Source organism: Pinus tabuliformis, chromosome X (assembly GCF_031772625.1).
Source record: "Pinus tabuliformis cultivar Carrire ecotype Pingquan chromosome X, CPIR1, whole genome shotgun sequence".
NCBI classification, from domain to species: domain Eukaryota; kingdom Viridiplantae; phylum Streptophyta; class Pinopsida; order Pinales; family Pinaceae; genus Pinus; species Pinus tabuliformis.
In genome coordinates, this window is record NC_142308.1 from 320,020,266 (window position 1) to 320,040,416 (window position 20,151).

General features: G+C 32.8%; 1 protein-coding gene across 5 annotated transcripts in view; it reads left to right on the top strand.

Annotated features, from left to right (window-relative positions):
• Positions 1-20,151, top strand: part of LOC149139742 (zerumbone synthase-like) — a 187,180-nt gene that overhangs the window by 112,749 nt on the left and 54,280 nt on the right. For 4 of the 5 annotated variants that reach the window (XM_089448558.1, XM_089448557.1, XM_089448561.1 and 1 more), the window contains one exon: positions 18,863-19,983. The exons of the other annotated variant lie outside the window; for it this stretch is intronic. In XM_089448558.1, the coding sequence (XP_089304684.1) occupies positions 18,863-19,667 (805 nt within the window). In that variant the 3' untranslated portion in view covers positions 19,668-19,983. Of the gene's footprint in view, positions 1-18,862; positions 19,984-20,151 lie in introns of those variants that run through there. 5 annotated transcript variants of the gene reach the window in all.

Below are 20,151 nucleotides of genomic sequence, written 5' to 3' on the forward strand. Positions count from 1 at the left end.
AATTGGAGAAAGAGAAAGAAAGTATGTTCAAAATTATAGTTGAACAAAATTTATAGATATAGAAGATAGAGACTGAGTTAGAGAACTTATTAAAGGAAAAGGAACAACAAGCCAATGTATCAATAGTTATTCCCATAGCAACAACTTCCCTTGTAGGTACTTTGACAACATGAACTTCTATTGTAGCATCCATTATAGCAGAAATATAGTCTATTAATTCAGTAGTTGATTTAGCTCAACCTATGGGAGATTTATCCTTAAAGGGACAAGAAAATGAAAAGCTAAAATCTCAACTCAGCAATATTCAGAAGTAAGAAATCAAAACTAATAATGCTTACTTAGCAGATCTTTAGAAAATCCATAGGTTGACTTAGAGAATAGAGACCCTTGAAAATGAGTCTGCTATTTCTCAAAATATTGCACAAGCCAAAGAGAACATTTGGGTGGATATAAATGAATGCATAACTAACTTATGGCCTTCAATTGAAATAATTTTTGAGTGGGAAGAAGTTTTGGAGAAGTCAAATGAGGTAATAGCATGAGTAAAGAAATACTTGGGTCCTAAACCAAGAGATGCAGCAACATTGATCAGAATTTTGAATTCAAAAACAAGAGAAGAGATTGAAGACTATGATATTGAAGATAGAATTGAAACCATTCTACAAGTCAGAAGGATACTTACCTAGAGAAACTTAATGTTGCAATTAGAAAATAAGTTTCATAATCTAGAATCTAACATTGAGAAGTGTCATAAAATGTTTATTGTGCTATATCAGAAAAGACTTCCAGGTTTTAGAGGAATGGGAGACAAACTGGTTCATCTTGAAGAATACCAGCATAGATTGTATTCTATAGTCATAGCTAAATTGAAATTTGCTAAGATCAAGGGAACCATTACAGGGAAGGATTTTATTGAAGGTTTATGTTTTCACTTTTTATTCTAACATTGATCAAACATTTGTTCATTGTTAGACCCACCTTTTAGAAATGCATTAAAGTGGATGAGACTTATATAAAATTAATAAAATATTCCATTAATGATGAAGAAAGATGGGAAAAAAAATGTTAGCTCATTGATTAAACAAACAATAGGTTTCCAACAGCAGGCAACAAATTTTCAGTGACAAGATGCACGTTTATAGGAGAAAAAGGGAAGATGATTAGGAAAGACAACAAAATAGCAACTTTTATAGCCTTAGTCATCAACAAAAGCCTCGAATTTTGTGCAAGATGTCCAAGAAATTCAAGTTTCCTATTTTCTAGTTCTATTTTTGTAATTAGTTTCAAATATATTTTGTAAATAAATATTGATTTTTAAATCAAGATATTTTGGAGACAGTTCTATAAATACTTTGTAGTTCAAAGTATGAACGTTTGAACCCTTGTGATAAACTAGTAAGAAGAATTGTAATCCTTTGAAATTTTTCTCAGATTGATAGAAGGATTTTGAATTTGTCTTGAAACAACTTGTGTTCCTGTGAGTACTTCATTGTTACTTATGTTTTCATTTTGTTTAATTCTTCACATGTTTTAAATTAATGGGAAATTTGGGTAAGATAAGATTGAATGTCAATCTATCTTAAAACCCCTATGAAGTTATAATCAATTATAGGGATTAGTTAATTAGAACCTTCTATTTTAGTTCATTCCTCTTCATATTTTAATTGCAACTTCCCTTTAACATTTAAATATATTTTGTTAGGATGTAAAATAATTTTACACGCATCAACTGTATATGATGAGTTAAATACTCTTTTTCAAGATTTAATGAATCATATATTCTTAAGTTCAACCTTACACATTTTTCAAAGCTAAATTCTATTAAAGGTGAAGTGTTTTCTTTTCTAATATATCATAAATAATTAAGCGTCTGCACCTGTTTAACAATTTAAAGCATTGGTCATCCAAAAATCAAAAATAAAATAAAACATTTTATATGCTCTAGCATAATTTCTTAACCTAGAATTGTATATAGAGATACAACATACTACTTGATTATAACTATGTATTAGGATATCGAAGTAGGTGTCATAAAGTTTCTTTTGTCTAAATTAAGCATGTAGAGCATAGAAAATGTATGTTTGATTCCTTTGGTTTGGTGATCAATTTAGGTAAGGTATGATATTGAAATAGATGTCCTAGTGTTTCTTATCTCTAAACTAAGTGTGAAGTTGATGGATTTAGTTTGGCCATTAATCTAGGGATGAAATATAGTAGAAAATATCTACAACTCTGTAGTCAAAAGGCTTCCATAATTATTTCCAAAAGTGGCTAAAAAAATAGGATTCTTAGTTAGAAATGATAAAAGAGTGGAACACCAAAAGAAATATAGACATGTTGAAAAATAAACGTTTACATTGGCAAGTATCTATAGTCTTGGTATGAGGAATAATAATGATTGTCCTAGAAAATTGTAATATAATGACATAAATTTTGTAATGCTTACAGAAGGTGAGAGAAAAGAAACTATTAAAATCCATGGAGATGGATTCCCAAGGACAATAAGGGATAGGGAGAGGCTAGGAGAGACTTAGCCTGTGATTAATGAGTTTGGCTTAGTAATATGAAGCATATTGTTAGAAGTTATCTATAACCTTGTGCATGGATAGGATATAAAAGTAACATTACAAGTGAGGGAAAGTTTTCTAAGCATTCAAATACCAACTGTATGTTAAGTAGTTGCATTCATTAGGGAGGATCAAACAATTTGGCTAGTATCAAAGGCAAAGATGGTTCAATTCACATAAGAAACCATCATGAAAAGAGTATCCTATGGAGGTTATTTAGTTAATGTTGGTAGGGTTATTCAATGCTTGCAGGATGATCATAACAAAGAGAGGGCTAGATGATCCATAAATTATCATTGATATTCCACTAGACCATTTGTCAGAATAGATTTGATAAATTATACTTAAAAGTCTAAAATCTACACTATGAAGGTTTATTTCATTTTATATTTATGGTTTTGTAAATTACTAGTTATTACATATGCATGGAAATTTCAAGTATGTGAAATGTAGAAAACAACAAAGTAAAAGCTCACAAACCATACTTTGACGCAATATATAACCTAGGAAACCTTTTCGGAAGAAAACTTAGCTGGAAGGTGAGGCCACTCTGCTCTCTTTATTTGAATAGAAACTAGTTGTGAGTACAAAGAAGTAAGGCATGTGGCCTCTAGGCTACCACAATACAAAAATAGTATATGTTTTCTCTCTCCTTATCCCTCTTAGCTACTCTGCTTATCTATGGAATAAATGCACTAAAAAAGAATGGAACCCCTTTTCCTCCTAGCGGCCCTGTTATAACCCAACCTGATAGCCTACTAGTGGTTAGGTTTGACTCCCTCAGCTCTTTAGCCAGAGTTACAATATAGGCTCTTATAGATTTCTCTTCATCATAATCATCTGGCTAGCCCCTTTTCCATTAATAACAAGGGTTGACACAACATCCTCTTGAATGATGGTGCTGAAAATAAGAAGGTCAACTTCTGAGTGGCATAAATTTTGCATATAGAATTTGATTAAGCTAATTCTTGCTCCATTGGAAAGGTCTTTATGTCTAGAGTAGGAAAATATGGGTTTTCATGAAAGTAATAGGGTTTTAACACAAAAAAATGACATGTGATGCCTCAAAATGCTCCGAGAAGGTTTTAGACCCTAATTTTCAAAATTGGGCCCCATCGGTAAAATTGGTTTTGTGAGATAATTCCTCCAATTTTTCGACTCCAAAACCATCGATATGAATGAAAAACAATACCATGATCAAATATAGATCACACCTCCTCATTTTTGGAGGCTTTTGATCCCAAAAATCTTGCATTATATGAGTTGAGGAATTTTTCCTCCACATTTTCTCGGTGTACCATTTAGTCTTTCTTGGAAGTTATCCTTTCAACCTAATCTACCAAAGTTCATGTTTCCCCTACCTTGTAGTTTTGGATCTCTTCTATAAAAATGTATCTTCTATCAACTCTATCTAGTAATGTAGAGCCTAATCCTCCACAGATGTTAGAACTAGTTCCTCTTCCTATTCTACAATGGAAGCCCCATAGAATTTTAAAGTCTTTACATTCGCAATTGAGTAAATGTGCATGTATGGCAATAGACTGAGTCTATAGGTACCATCTCCCACCTTTTCTAGTATCTCAAGGGGATGATATCACATCGTCTTAAGTTTCTTACCAGGACCTTTTAACCTTTTAACATCTCTATTCTGTGATGATCATGCCTAACCTTGTATTTTTCCTGTGACTTCTGTAGTGTCTCTTATACCTGTATATGGATTTTCTTGATCTTTTCTACAAATTAATATCCTTTAATGCATCCATTATAAGATCCTCCCTTACTCCTATTTGTTGCCCATATGAAATATCCAAAGGTGAATGTTGCAACTATAAAAAGCAAGTTTTAAATCATGACTTATCAATAGAGGTGTGGACCCTTTTATAAGAGTATTGTATATATACAAGATTCTCATCCCAAGTCTTTGGACGCTTTTTATTATAACCCCTGAAAAGATGTACCAAAGTCATGGTGACTACTTATGTATGCTCATTTGTCTAAGGACAGAATTCTATAGACCTCTTTAACTTTGTTTCGATGTTCTCCCATAATGTGGTCCAAATTTCATGAGAAATATTGTCTCCTTGTCCGAAATAATTATCCTTGCTTTCAGAAAGTGTACGAAGACCTTTCCAAAGAACAAGTTTTTTTTATTTGTTCCTTCTATGGTACTTTTATAGGGCATAAGAACACACATATTGCTCAACCTTCCAACTAACATGAATAGGTAGTCATGTCCTTTCTTGGTTGTTGGTAAACCTCCACAAAATCCATGGAAATACTTTCCCATGGGTGAGTGGGTACATGCAAGGGATGGCATAGACCCTATTTCCTATTACTAGACTTGTTGATATGACAAATCATGCATTCTCTTATGAAGCTAGCTACATGTTCTTTCATATTGGGACATTACACATACCTTTGCAAGTTGGCCATTATTTTCCCTACACCAAAGTTCCCCATAACCTTGGAGGTGTGAGCCTCTTTAAAATGCTACAAAAGCTCACCTTTAGGAACACTTAGGTTATCTAGTCTATAGAGTAAACTATCCTAGAGATGGTAGTCATCAATGTTGTCAACATCATGCACATGACTCTGAATCTACAACTGCTGAAAAACCTCCTTAAAGCCCTCATCCTCTGAATATTGCTCTTTGTATGCATCATGAGTGAATGACTTCATGTGCATTAGAGTTCCCAAAGTAATGATATTTGATTGGGGTGACTTTAAAAGCATGTCAAAAAACTTGTATGTGATTCCCTTATTAGACTTTATCACTAAATGAAATTGTTGTAGGAAACCCATCCACTTGTAATGCTCAATATGTTGTAGCTTACACTAGGCCTACATGTACTATAATGGCTTGTGATTTGTGTTGATTATTGTCTCCTTTCCCATTAGATAGTTCTTCCAATTTTTCACATCTTACACCAAGGCATAGATATATTTATCGTAGGTAGGTTAGTTAAGAAATTCCCCATGAAATGCTTCAAAATGGTAGCATATAGGCATTACTTCCTACATCAAGACCTCCCCCATAGCATACCCACTTGCATCTGCATCCCCTTCAAAGGGATGCTATAAATTCGGTAATGCCATAACTGGTGCTTGAATTATCTTCTTCTTTAGCTCCTAAAAGGTCCTTTACTGACCCTTTCCCCACTTGAGTCTCTTGTCACTTGTTGTTATGGCATGGAGTGGTGTTACTACTGCTAAAAATGAGGCCATGAATTTCCATAGAAATTGTGTTACCCCATCAAAACTCCTAACCATAGAAAGATTAGCAGGCACCAACCATTTCATGATGTCCTCCATCATGGTAGGATATATCTTAAGCTCTCCTCCATGTATCACATACCCCATATACACCAACAATTGTTATGCAAAATCACACTTCCTGATATTTTTGCTAGCAGATGTTGGTTCTTCAATGTATCTAGCAATCTATAACATGTGATATGTTCTCTTCCCAGGAACAAATATATCCCATTATATCATCCAAATAGAAAAAAATAAATTAATCCACAAAATGGCAAGATATATCTTTCATTAATCTCGTAAACATAGTTGGTACATTGCATAGGCCAAAAGGCATGACTAGCCACTCATACAAACTTTACCTTCTTTTGAAAGTGATCTTCTTGGTATCTTCTTCTCTAACACGAATGTCGTGATATTTAGAGTTTAAGTCAAGCTTAGTGAAGTATTTCTCTTCCTACAACTGATGCAAGAAATCATCAGTTTTGGGCAGGGGGTTAGCTATTCTTGAGTGTGAATTTTTTTAGCGACTTGTAATCAATACAAATCTACCAAGTCCCGTATTTTTTTACAACTATGATGATGTACTTGATAAATTGACATCTTGTTCTAGTATCTTTTACAACTATTTCTTCACCTCACTTGCTTTTATAACATACTACCTATACAACCCAATGTTTGGCAATGGGATGTCTAGTAAAAGTTGAATCTCTTATTCCACTTCCATCTTAGGTGGTAACCATTCAAGCTTCTGGAACACATCCTTATATGCTTGCAACAAGTCTTATATTCATTGCTTGTTGCTTCATTGTATCCTTATATACTGAATGATTCTCTCTTAAAACCAATAGAACAAACTTCTTACTACAACTAATCAATTTCTTGGGTTGGTTGGATCATACCAATGAAATTTTCAGCTTACATTTGTGTGTGTTGATGGTGAAAAATTTTCCATCATTAATGAGTTGGTATTGGTTATCTCTTGACATGAATATTTCACCTCTCGTGTAGATTTAGGAACTTCCAAACACCACTCCACATACATCAAGGGGAATTGCATTGTAATTCTACTTCATCAATAAAATCAACACTAAAAGAAAATATAAATTTTCATCATTTTGTTACCTTTAACATTGCATCATTATTTTCCCATCCCAAAGGATATGGGCTTAGATGATCATGAAATTCCAATCTCAATTTGTTGACTAGCTCTACTGCAATGAGATTTGCATGCAATCCTAAGTTAGACATTGCATCAATATTTGTCTTCTTGACCTGTATCTTTATGTGTAAGATTATATGTCATTTATTTCTCTCTGAAGGCTACTTAGATTCACCTCCTTCTATAATAATGTAAAACTAATACTCTCATCCACATCCATGCTACTTTTAATCTAGTTGCTCAAATTAGTTTCCATGAGATCCTTCTTCTTATTATATTACTAATTTTTCTTTAGGTTAAGTTATGGATGTAACTTCAAACACTTATCCTCTGTTTGACCATCAATGTTACAAGTGATTATAGTGGCTATTGGGATCCTTGCACTAGTGTTTTGTGGCTACCGTATTTTTATATTTTCCCCCTTTTGATTTCTTCTTCACCTCCTTAGAATCATCTTGATGCTCGTTCTACTTCAGTCCACTTGATTTTCCTTTCTTCTAGCCTATGTTCTCTAGGTTTTGTGCCTGCACTCAAGCCTCATCCACGGACCTAGACATAAATAACATCACTTACCTCTACATATGGTTGTGTAGGCCCCATAAATACTTAATGAGTACATATGATTTCTTTGGGTAGATACCTAGAATTATGGCCATCCTTTTGAACTCTATGGTATATTCATGTATGCTCTACCTAGGTTGCTTTTGCCTGAAGTAGTGCCATCGGATCCATTGGTCATCTAGATACCCAATATGGTAAACTTGGTACTTTATGAGGGTTTTAAATTCATACCACTTAAACATTAGAGGACATCCCTCCAACCTCAAGGTATCCTTATGGCTTTCTCACCAAGTCAGTGCATGGCCCTCTAATTTCACCATGCAAATGAAATATTCTATTCTTCCTCTATATGATGAATACTAAAATAAACTTATAACTGCTACAACTAATTACATAGCTTTAGAGTTTCAATCTCACCTTATTATGGATTCATGTCAACCTTCACTTCCATTTTGAACAAGAATTTTGAATGGTTCATGAAACTTGAACTGGATTGATCTCTTTTGGGTGTTTTCTTTGAATCATTCTCTATTTCTTCCCTTTCTCATTATCTCCCCTATGATCATTCCTTCGCATTAGAACTCCCATCTGATTTGAATAGCTCGAGCTTGTTTCTTAGTTATGACACGAGGGAATTCAAATTACATCTTATATCTACTATTTTTACTTATAGCTGTGAAACCTTCTCCTCTACAAGATCACAAGGGTTATTCATAGATTCATCGACTATGTCTAGGGATTTATGACTTTTGGATTAACGAATCTAAATTCCTAGCAAATATCCATAATATACCCAAAGAAACATGATCTCGTACCAATACGATCCGTAAAATACCATGGATATTTTGCTTGACTCTTCATCCCAAAAAATATGATAAATTCTACTTAAAAATACAAAATATACACTATGAGGTTTTTTTTTGTAGATTTTTGGATATGTAAATTACTGTCTTTTGCATATGCATGAAAATTATAGTTCTATAGAAGATATATTAAAAATAAATAGAAACTCACAGACCATGACTTGACACAATATATAACCTAGGAAATCCTTTTGAGAGAAAATGCATCTAGAAGGTGAGGCCACTCTACTCTCTTTCTTTGAATAGAACATGGTTGTGAGTAGAAATAAGTAAGGCCTATGGTCTATAGGCTACAACAATGCACAAATTCTCTCTGTATGCTCTTTCCTTATCCATCTTGACTACTCTAATCATCCATCGAAAAAATGCACCTAAGAATAATGGAACCCATTTTCGTCCTAGCTTTCTGGTTATAACAGAACCCAAGAGCCTACTAGTGGTTAGGTTTTAATCACTAAAATTTTTAATGAGAGTTACAATATGGACTCTTCTAGATTCTTATTCATCATGATCATGTGGCTAGCAAATTTTTCCATGAATAATGGGGGCTAATAGGTCATCCTCTCAAAATATGGTGGTGAAATCTGGATGTTCAAGTTCTAAGTCGCATAAAGTTCACAACAAGACAAAGTACACAAGATATAGGCTCCCGGCCAGGGAAAAACCCCTCCAAGGGGAAAAGCCAGAAACAATACTTCTCTTCTTATAGAATTTTTCACAATGATACTTCTAAGACCCAAAGACCAAAGCCAAGAATCCTCCCAAGAACCAAGTCAGCCCACCAACAAGATCTTCTGGAAGGAAACTTTGAAACTTTAAACTTGTATCTCCACTTCTAGAATTTCAGCCCTACAACTACAATTTAGAATCTCGACCCTGTAATTTCATCCTCTTGCAATTTCGTAGCTTCACAGAAACCTTAGCATCTTGACACGTGTCGATAGAAGGAGATGATATTCAAGAAAATTTGACTTCTTCTCCTTTTCTTCGTCCTCTTAACTCTTTTTCATTCTTCACTGTTTTAGATTGAACTTAAGATGATATGGTGCTACAAATGAGTCAAGATCCTCTTATTTATAACCTTATTGAGGAGTCAAATAACCCTCCTTTAGGATGATTTAATCTTAATTGGGACGAATTAGTCTTGGAGCAATAAATGGCTTTTCTTGACTCAAAATAAATATTTTTTCTTTGCTACAAAGAGTTCAAATGGGACTATAGTACATGAAAAAAATTCTTCTTTGACCAAGAAATACCTAGAAGTACTTATAAGCATGAAGAATATATTTAGCCATAAACTTGAGCATGAAACCCATGCTTTAAATAAAATTTATTTTTCTTTATTTATACATGATATAAAATATGCAATGTCATGTTTACAAAAAGGTTATTATGACGACAGAACCTAGTTACAATTTCCAACACTCCCTCTTAACTAGCATGGTATTCATAATCCCATTATCAATTACAAGGAATCTCAATCTTGAAGCATTCCTGTAACAAGAGTCAGATTGATAAGCCATCTATCAAGAATTTATATCATAGCCAACATTATCATTGAAGGCCTTAACTAGACAGACTCAATTTCATTTAAGAGCATTATGTTAAGAGACTTTATGTGAGTTTCCACACTACCTCTGAGGAACATATTTGATGTGTATGTTCACATGGTATGTTCTTTTAGGATGATTCTTATCTTGGATTTCCAATATCGAATCTTCAAAGAATATTGGTCCTCTTCAACTACTATTGTCTTGGATGCCCTACCTCATCCTCAAAGAGCATCGATATACAACTTCTTTCCTAGATTTTATAATCCAAATGAAGTTCCAATCTCAGATGCTTATTTATTCCTCCATACTCCATTCTTTTCTTATGGCCTTCACTAAGTCTTCGGTTGTTAGTCCTATTCTAATCCATGATACATAAAGAGAAGAACTATCCAACAATGAAGATCAAAACAAGATAAAGTACACAAGATATAGGCTCCAAGCCAGGGTAAAACCCCTCCAAGGGGAAAAACTAGAAAGAATACTTCTCTTCTTATAGAATTTGTTCACAATGATACTTCTGAGAACCAAAGACCAAAGCCAAGAATCCTCCCATGCACCAAGTAAGCCCACCAACAAGATCTTCTTCAAGAAAACTTCAAAACTTTGACCTTGCATATTCACTTCTATAATTTCAGCCTGCAACTACACTTTAGAACCCTGGGCTTGTAATTTTAGACTCTTGTAATTTCATAGCTGCATAGAAACCTTAGCAACTTCATGGGCATCAATAGAAAGAGATGAAATTGAATAAAATTTGACTTCTTCTCCTTTTCTTAGTCCTCTTAACTCTTTTTCATTCTTCGTTATTTTAGATCAAAATTGAGATGATATGGTGCTAAAAATGAGTCAATATCCTCTTATTTATAACCTTCTTGAGGGGTTGAATAACCCTCCTTTAGGATGAATTAATCTTAATTGGGACAAATTCGTCTTGGGGGAACAAATGTTTTTTGTTGACTCAAAATAAGTAATATTTCTTGGTTACAAAGAGTCAAAGTTGGACTATAATACATGAACAAATTTCTTCTTTGACCAAGAAATACCTAGAAATACTTATAAGCGTGAATAAGATGATTTTGACCAAAACTTGAGTATGAAACCCATGCTTTAAATAAAATAAAATAAAAAAACTTTCTTTATACATTACATAAAATATGCAATGTCATGTTTACAAAAGGTAATTATGAATACCGAACCTAGTTACAATTTCCAACACTCCCTCTTAGCTAGCATGGTATTCATAATCTCATTATGAAGTACAAGGAATCTCAATCTTGAAGCAATAAGAGTCAGATTGATAAGACATCTATCAAGCATCTATATCATAACCAACACTATCATTGAAGGCCTTAACTAGACAGACTCAACTTCATTTAAGAGCATTATGTTGGGAGGCTTTACATGAGTTTCCACACTGCCTCTGAGGCAGATATCCCATCTGGATGTTCACATGGTATGTCCTTTTAGGATTATTCTTATCTTGGATTTCCAATCTTTAATCCTCAAAGAATATTGGTCCTCTTCAAATATTATTGTCTTGGATGTCCTACCTCATCTTTAAATAGGATTAATATATAAATTCTTTCCTAGATTCTCTAATCCACGTGAATTTTCAATCTTAGATGCTTATTCAATCCTCCATACTACATTCTTTTCTTATGGCCTTAACTAAGACTTATGGTTGTTAGTCCTGGTCTAGTGCACAACACAAAAAGAGAAGAACTATCCAACATCACTCCCTCTCAATTAGAGAAGAGATGTCTACCAAATCAATCTTGTCTCTCAAATACTCAAGTTTCTTGTTTGGTAAATCTTTAGTCAAAATATCTACTATCTGTTCATCTATAGGTAAATATTGTAGTCCCACGACCTTATCTTATGCTAGGCTTTCTATGTACTGGTACTTATAATTTATATTCTTCAACATGAAACATTGGGTATTATGTTAATCTTATCCAGTTTTCATTGTCACAAAAAATAAGATATTAAATTTTGTAAGAATTAAAAACCTACAAAAAAAGAATAACTACATTTTGAACTTAAAAAAGATTGAGCATGGCTACAGGTGCTTCTTTCTTGACAGAATGCTTGCTTTTCACAAACAATTTCCCTCCCAAACTTTAGTCACAACAAAGTACTTACTTGATTCATTTGTAATTAAACTTTCCTTAAATTCCACTAATAATCAGTGCTAACAAAGTGCTAAGAACAATATAGAGGATTCTAGCAATTGCGAGCGGGTTTCTTAGTGTCTCTAAGCAAAAAAAATGTAAGAACTATGTCGAAGAATGAATGATGTGGATACGTTTAGTGGGGAGGTATCGAAACTTTGGGCTCGAGATTGTTGGGATTTTTGAAAAGAACAAATGCGTGAACTGTGGTTGAGAATGAACAATGTGGCTATATCTAGTTGGGAACCTCAACGATGTGGCTACATTTAGTTGGGAGTCTTTTACGTTATGTTTATATAATGGGGAAATGCAGAGATTTTTGTATTTGGTGAATCATGTGAGATTGTTAGTGAATTCATTAAACAATTTTGAAAAAAAAATGTAGAGCAAATAAGGCCAAGAACTCCCTTCGGCTGCATTACTTCATTTCTTATAAATAAATACTTTATTTTTTTATAAATAAATAATATATGTACAAAAAGAATGTAATGTTTCATGATTTAAACATTTTAAGGGTTTGAAATAATTAAAATCATGTGACCCATAACATTTACTTATATGTTTTTAATGTGAGGAAATTATTATCAGTTAAAAGTGAGGGATTATAGGGAGAACCGATAGAGTTGATATTATCTAATGAAAATGTGTCGATGAACATATAATATCATAAACATATAAGTCAAAAGGTTGATAGGTTTAGTTTTTTTCATTCATTAACATTTATTTATAAATTAATAATTTATTACAAAATATATTTACTCATATATTTTATTACAAAACATATTTAATCATATACCTCTTTACATATCTGTGTGTTTTAGGGAAAGTTCGTTATATAATTTAATCCATCTTAAAATTCATCATTTAACAATTCCTTTCTTTTCACAAAGAGTCTGAAACTAACAAAATTTTATTACCTACAAAATTTTATTACTAAAATAACATTTTTATTGCTAAATTTTTATCATTTAATGTTTATATTCTTTTGACAAACATGTTTTTATTAACAAGAGACTTGGTAAAATGACATTTATAATTTTAAATTGTTAACCCCTTTTATATCAATCCATAGGAAATATAATAAATTTTCTCATATAATCGAACCAATAAGAATTAAAAACATAACACCCTCATTATACTGATTTACTCAATTAGCTTTTAAATATCTTCAAATTATATCTATATTATAGAAAACTATAGTCAAAACAAGTATACAAAGTTGTTTACCAAATTACACTTTAATTTTTTATATTCAAAATTTTGACCCCAATTTCTAAATATAATAATTTTGCGTAAATTTCAAAATTATTATCTTTCATACAAAACCATTACAAATACATTTATCTCGCACCCTCTTTACTATTGGTAATTTCTAGTCCTAATTTTTATTATATCTAGTTTATTTACTATTATATATACTCCTAGTATTAGAGTGGTAGTGGCTAAGTCTAATTATATGTTTGGCCTAAATTACTCTAACCAATTACAAATTAACTATATATATATATATATATATATATATATATATATATATATATATATATATATATATATATATATTATTTAGTAAATGATGTTGCTTTTGTTAGTTTGTAAATGGGTAGTAATTGTTAGGCATAACACATAAGAAGTATCATAAAATTTTAAAATTCATAAAAATAACTAAGTTATAAGTTTTTTTAAAATAATAATAATTATTATTTTTAATGGTAAAAGACCATTAGTATATAAGTTAAACATATATACATTTAAGAAAAACATGTAACAAAATTCTTAATCATAGAGATTCATCTAAGTGTGTCATGGACATTCTTAATCTGTGAATAAGTTTTTTTACAATACCATCATCAAATGTCATGGCTTATCAATACACCATGTAGGAATTTATAGGGTAAGTTCCTCACATAAAACACCAAAGGAAACCGCTCACAAATAGATCACATATCAATACATTAATATTCTTGACGTGGTTAAAACCCTCAAAGAGGCCCTCAAAGAGCGAAGAAGTCCACGGGCTAAGCCAATGTGGCCACTTCATGTAATTTATTAATAAAAAAGAAAGAAAATTTACATAAGTTTATCTCATGAATGATCACCTTAAAAACGACCCTCCATGCTCTTTAAATAGAGATCATGGACCAATCAGGTGTTAAGTCATGGATCAAGTTTCAGTAATACTGAGGAGAAAATGAATTGTTGGATCACTACATGTCTAGAACATATTGTGACCGTCGGATTGTAAGTTACAAAAAGTACATGCTAAAGAAACACACTTTACCTAACTATACACTAGACCAAGTTATACCTAACTATTTCCTATGTGTCGGAATATCCTAACATCCCTCCTTAAGAGCAACTTGGGATAGGATTGAAGGATGTACAAATATGACACAATAGGAGAAGGAAGGAGGCATTAGAGCCTATCCCCCCTCAGTGACAACTTCCTGAACTCCAAACATAAATCGAAGTTTAGTTAACCTCACCTCTGTGATAGCCTTTGTAAAGATGTTTGCAACTTGATCATCGGTTGAACAGTATTGCACTTCAAGAACATGGTCATGAATGAGCTTTCTGATGAAGTGCATATGTAGTTCAATATGTTTATTGCATTGATGTTAGATTGGATCTTTGCATAGTTGAATGACACTTTGATTATCACACCAAAAGTGTAGTCGGATATTGTTGTTGAAAGCCAAACTTTGATAGGACCTAACAAAGCCACAGGCTTCCTTACTAGCTTCCACAATGCCATGATACTCTACTTCTGCTGAAGAGAGAGAAATGGAATTTTGTTTCATGCAAGCCAATGTAATCGGTCCAGAACCAAGAGTGAAGACATAACCTGCAATAGACATCTGATCATCGGGGTCGCCAACCCAATCAAAATTAGTGAAACCAACCAATAGAGGAGATGCTTTTGCACTGTAATGAATCCAAAACTGAATTGTACCTCAAACATAATGAAGCATTCTTTTAGTTTCTTTCTAATGAATTTCATTTGGGTTTTGCATAAACCGAGCAATAAGGCCAACAACAAAGGAAAGCTTAGGATGGGTATGGGTTAGATACAAACATTTTCCTACAAGCTAATGGTATAAGGTAGCATTGACTTTAGGGGAAGTACAAATGATTGAAAGTTTGGCTCGAGAATGAAAGGGAGAAGGGGTTGGCTTACAATGTTCCATGTGAAAGTGGTTTAGAATATCATAGACATACTTGGACCAGGAAAGGGAAATACCTTCATTGGATTGCAAGACTTGAAAACTAAGAAAATAATGCAAGTGTCCTAAGTCTGTCATTTCAAATTGATTTTTAAGGCTCGACATCACATGGTTTATAAGGTTGGAATCACTATCAGTAGGATAAGATCATCAACATAAAGAACAAGAATGATAAGAGATTTACCCACTTTCTTGGTGTAGACAATATTGTGAGAATGACACCTAGAAAAGTGAGTTTAAAAAAAAAAGCTATCCATTTTGGTGTACCAAGCCTGAGGGGCTTGCTTGAGACCATAAAGGTATTTCTTAAGCTGACATACAAGGCTGGAGTCTGTTTGTATAAAGCCAAGAGGTTGTTCCATATAGTTTTCTTTATGTAAGTCCCCATGCAAGAAGGCAGATTTAACATCCATCTGATGGACTTCCCATTTGAAAGAGGCAGCAAGGGAAAGAACAAGGAAGATATAGTTCATTTTGGAAACATGGGAGAATGTTTTAGTATAATCATTTCCTTCAACTTGTGAAAAAACCCTAGAAATAAGACGAGCTTTATGTTTATCAACTTTTCCATCTGGTCCAAACTTGGTTCTGTAAACCCATTTTCATCTAACAAGTTTTCGTCCCTTTGGAAGAGGAACAAGATCCCATGTATCATTTGCCAATAATGAACGATATTCTTCATTCATAGTTGCGTCCCAATCTGGATGGCCTGAAGCTTCTGCAAGGTGTCAGGATCATAATTCTATGAAGCTTGAGCCTGTAAAGAAGAGGCTCTATCAACTATCCAGTAAATTGACAATAAAGACACGCTAAAGTCTTGAATGACCTTTGCCAAACATGAAGGATGAACACCACAATTTCCTATGTTTTCTATGCTTCTTCGAAGACTCTTTGCACTGAGCTACCCTTTCTCCTCTTCTTTCTATAAAATTGCAAGGTTGATTTTGACACACCGACGTCGTGCTTAAGCTCGAGTATTTCGTATGGACTTGGAACTTCTTTGCTGCATCATGTTAACCAACTTATCCACTCAAGTGGTACTTATCCACTCAAATGGTAAGGTAGTGCGATCTGGATCAATTTCAACTTTTTCGACGACTATTCTTTTAAAAGCCATTTGAATCCTCTATACTCTATTTAGGTGAGGTAGTGATTGCCTGACTTGTCAAACCCAACCGTGGTACTAGGGTGGAACGAACACACGATCCTTTGATACCAATTTCGACATTGCTTCGACTCTCAAGTGCTCCATCGGTTGGTTAGGAAAAATCCCTAGTTTTTGTGGTTTCGTTGGTCTCGCAGTTTCCTTCTGAAGCATGGATGACCTCAACTCAACTAATACAATGTTGATCTCATGAAATAATGCACAGATAATATATTCTATGACCAATTATCTACATCCAAAATCATATTGTAATAACTAATTATAATATAATATTATAAATAAATTATAGGAATATTTATATGACTAGCACAACTATATTAATAAATGTAGTTGATATAGACTCCTTATAAATGCATATGAAACATATTAATAATTATTAGATATATGGTAAGAATTTAACCTTATTGTAGAACTCTAACATTAAAATCTTAATATTATAAACTCACTATTATAAATCAAGATTAGAATTTATAATATTGAGTTTACAATATTGAAATTTTTGTATTAGTATTTAATAATAAAAGCATAATATTAGCTTTTGTATTCATAATTAATATTACATTTATAACGTTAATTTAAAAAAAATTGTAAACACAATATTATAAATTCTAATATATAAAAATATTGCTATAAATTTTTTATATTACACACTTAGTATTATAAACTTATTATTAAAAACATTAATATTAAATTCAATATCATAAAATAAACGAATTATATTTTTTTTTTTAAAATAATCTATTTTAATATATATTAATAATACTATGATATGATCTGCAATAAATCTTTTTGTTGAAAACATTAAAACTTATCAAGAGAAATAGAAAAACAGATATTATTTTAAAGATAAAAAACAATGTTCCCATGTTATAAAAACATTAAATAATATTATATAACACTATAAAATAGATTTAAGATAACTAAATTAAATCATTAAATTAATAATTTATCAAAAAAATAATTGCAGATCAAAATAAAATTCCAATGCATTAATAATAATGTGTACTTATCCATTTATTAAATAAATATTTTATTTACGTACCAAAATAATAGTGAGCTAATTTGATTTAACCCATGCCATTAACACATGCCAAAACAATAGTCAACTAAGTTCTATCCATTTAGATTGAAGAACCTCCAATCAAATACGACACAGGAAGCTATAAAACGGTAACACCTGATAATTCCATACACCTACTTTTCCCTGTTATTGCAGTGAAGCTTCCCGCGCTATCTAATTACCCAAATTTCATTCCAATTAACCATGTCTAACCAAGAGGCTGATGCACTCGGTACCCGTAGAGTGTACCCGTGTTGGAAATCTCAACATCCACGCAGAGCGGCGGTAATCACAGGAGAAGAATCGCTTTATCATTTTGCAATCTGTTAAATTTGAGAGTTCTTTGAGAGTTCTCTGAAATTGTGATCTGTTTTGTAGGAATAGTATGAAAATGTAAATTTCTTTATAGATTTAAACTATAATATAAAGTATAAATGTTACAGGACTAAAGTATGATTTTGAACTTTCGTTTTTATATTAGTATAGATTTATTTTAAATATATATCTAATCTGAGTTGAGATATCTAAATTTTATAAGGATTAACATGAGCCAAGGCATCCAAATTTTTTTTACCTATAATTTTTTATAAATAAACATTATTTAAATATTTTATATAATTATTTAAATTTATTTTTTATTTTTAAATATTTTAAACTTTTATTTCTGTTAATATTATTAAAATTTCAACTTTAATATAGACTAACACAATTACAAATCATATCTCAGCTCAAAAATTACTAAAAACATTTTGGTTTTCTTTTAATCTATATAGAAAATTAAATTTGTGAAAGTTAACAAAAAAATCCCTTTAAAAAAAAAGATTTTGTGGATAGGATTTTAGCAGCATGGCTGGATTGATAGGGTGTGGAGACAGCAGCAGGGTTTTAACAATCGAAACCTACACTGATGAATTCAAGCAAAGAAGACAATTCCCAGAAGTGCAGATTAATTAACTGTTTGTTTCTATTTATCACAATGGTACCTGGTTTTGGTATTCTGTTTGGCTGTAATATAAGTGTATTATTTTTGGGTTTTTTAATTAAATTATAGAAATTTTAGCAGGATTTCGATCAAATTTAATATAATTTTTTTGTAAATTCAAGTTATAATCGTTAAATTTAGAAATTTTGAGTATTTAGAAATTTTTAATGGTTCTGATTCTATTTCCATTCTTAAAAAAATTTAAGATTTTTTTATTTTTTTTAACGGAAACCTGCCACTTTTGAATGTTCTTTGCAATGGTCACTGGTTTTAAAATTCTGGGCAATGATCTTTGAATGCAGACTGGAGGGCAAGGTCGCAATAATAACGGGAGGAGCATCTGGCATCGGAGAAGCCACCGTTCGGCTCTTCACAAAGCACGGAGCCAAAGTCATAATCGCGGACGTTGCCGACGTAGCTGGGGAAAAGCTGGCCGAATCCCTTTCTCCTCCCGCAATTTTCGTGCACTGCGACGTGACCAATGAGCAAGACGTGGGCGCAGCGGTGGATTTGGCCGTAGAGAAACACGGTCAACTGGATATAATGTTTAACAACGCAGGAATAGCAGCTCCAGGTAAAAGCGTAGCAGAGTATGACATGGATCAATTCGATCGAGTGATGAAAGTAAACGTGAGAGGAGTGATGGTGGGCATGAAGCACGCTGCCCGCGTGATGATTCCGCGGAAGAAGGGCACCATAATCAACACTGCCAGCATTACAAGTGTTGTAGGAGGACTTTGTCCATATGACTACACCACCTCCAAACATGCAGTGATAGGGCTGACGAGGAACGGCGCAGCTGAGCTGGGCAAATACGGCATCCGAGTCAACGCTGTGTCTCCTTATGGACTGCCCTCGGATCTTACTGTTGGGTATTTCAAGAAGCAAGGCGACCCTTCCGCATTTTCTAAAGAAGTGGATAAGCCCGCTGTGGCGGACTTTTGCACCAGAGTTGCCAACTTAGAGGGAACGGTTCTTACAGCGGAGGATGTTGCAGAGGCATGTCTGTACTTGGCGAGCGATGAGTCTAAATATGTGAGCGGGCATAACCTTGTTGTGGACGGAGGAATCAGTGTTGTTAATCACTCCTGGGGAACCTACCGATGAAATTAGCTCAGGGTCGAGTCGTAGTCCTACTATATAAATAATGCCGGTTCACCGCTGCTTCATCTGCTGGTTTTGGATTCCCTCTGAAATCGTTGTGACTTATTAGTAACGTAGCCCTACGATATAAATAGTTGTGGTTCACCACTCCGTAACCCTACGATATAAATAATTGCGGTTCAGCTCTGGTTCGTTTGATGGTTTTGGTAAATGGCTGTCGCTTTCGTTAACTTGAAAGATGTCCTTTTGGCATTACATATTAATAATTATATATGATCACATACGTCCTTATGGTATGTGATTTTAAAAAAAATTATTATTTTGGTCTTTGTTGTATTATTTTACATTTCCAAAGTTATATTGTATTTAAATGTTTTAGTCAGAATTTGCAGAAACTATTTTTTTTTTGGGTATATTACATTTTTTATGGTTTAAAATTTATTTTCAAATAAATAAATGAATTAAATAATAATATAATTTTAATAAA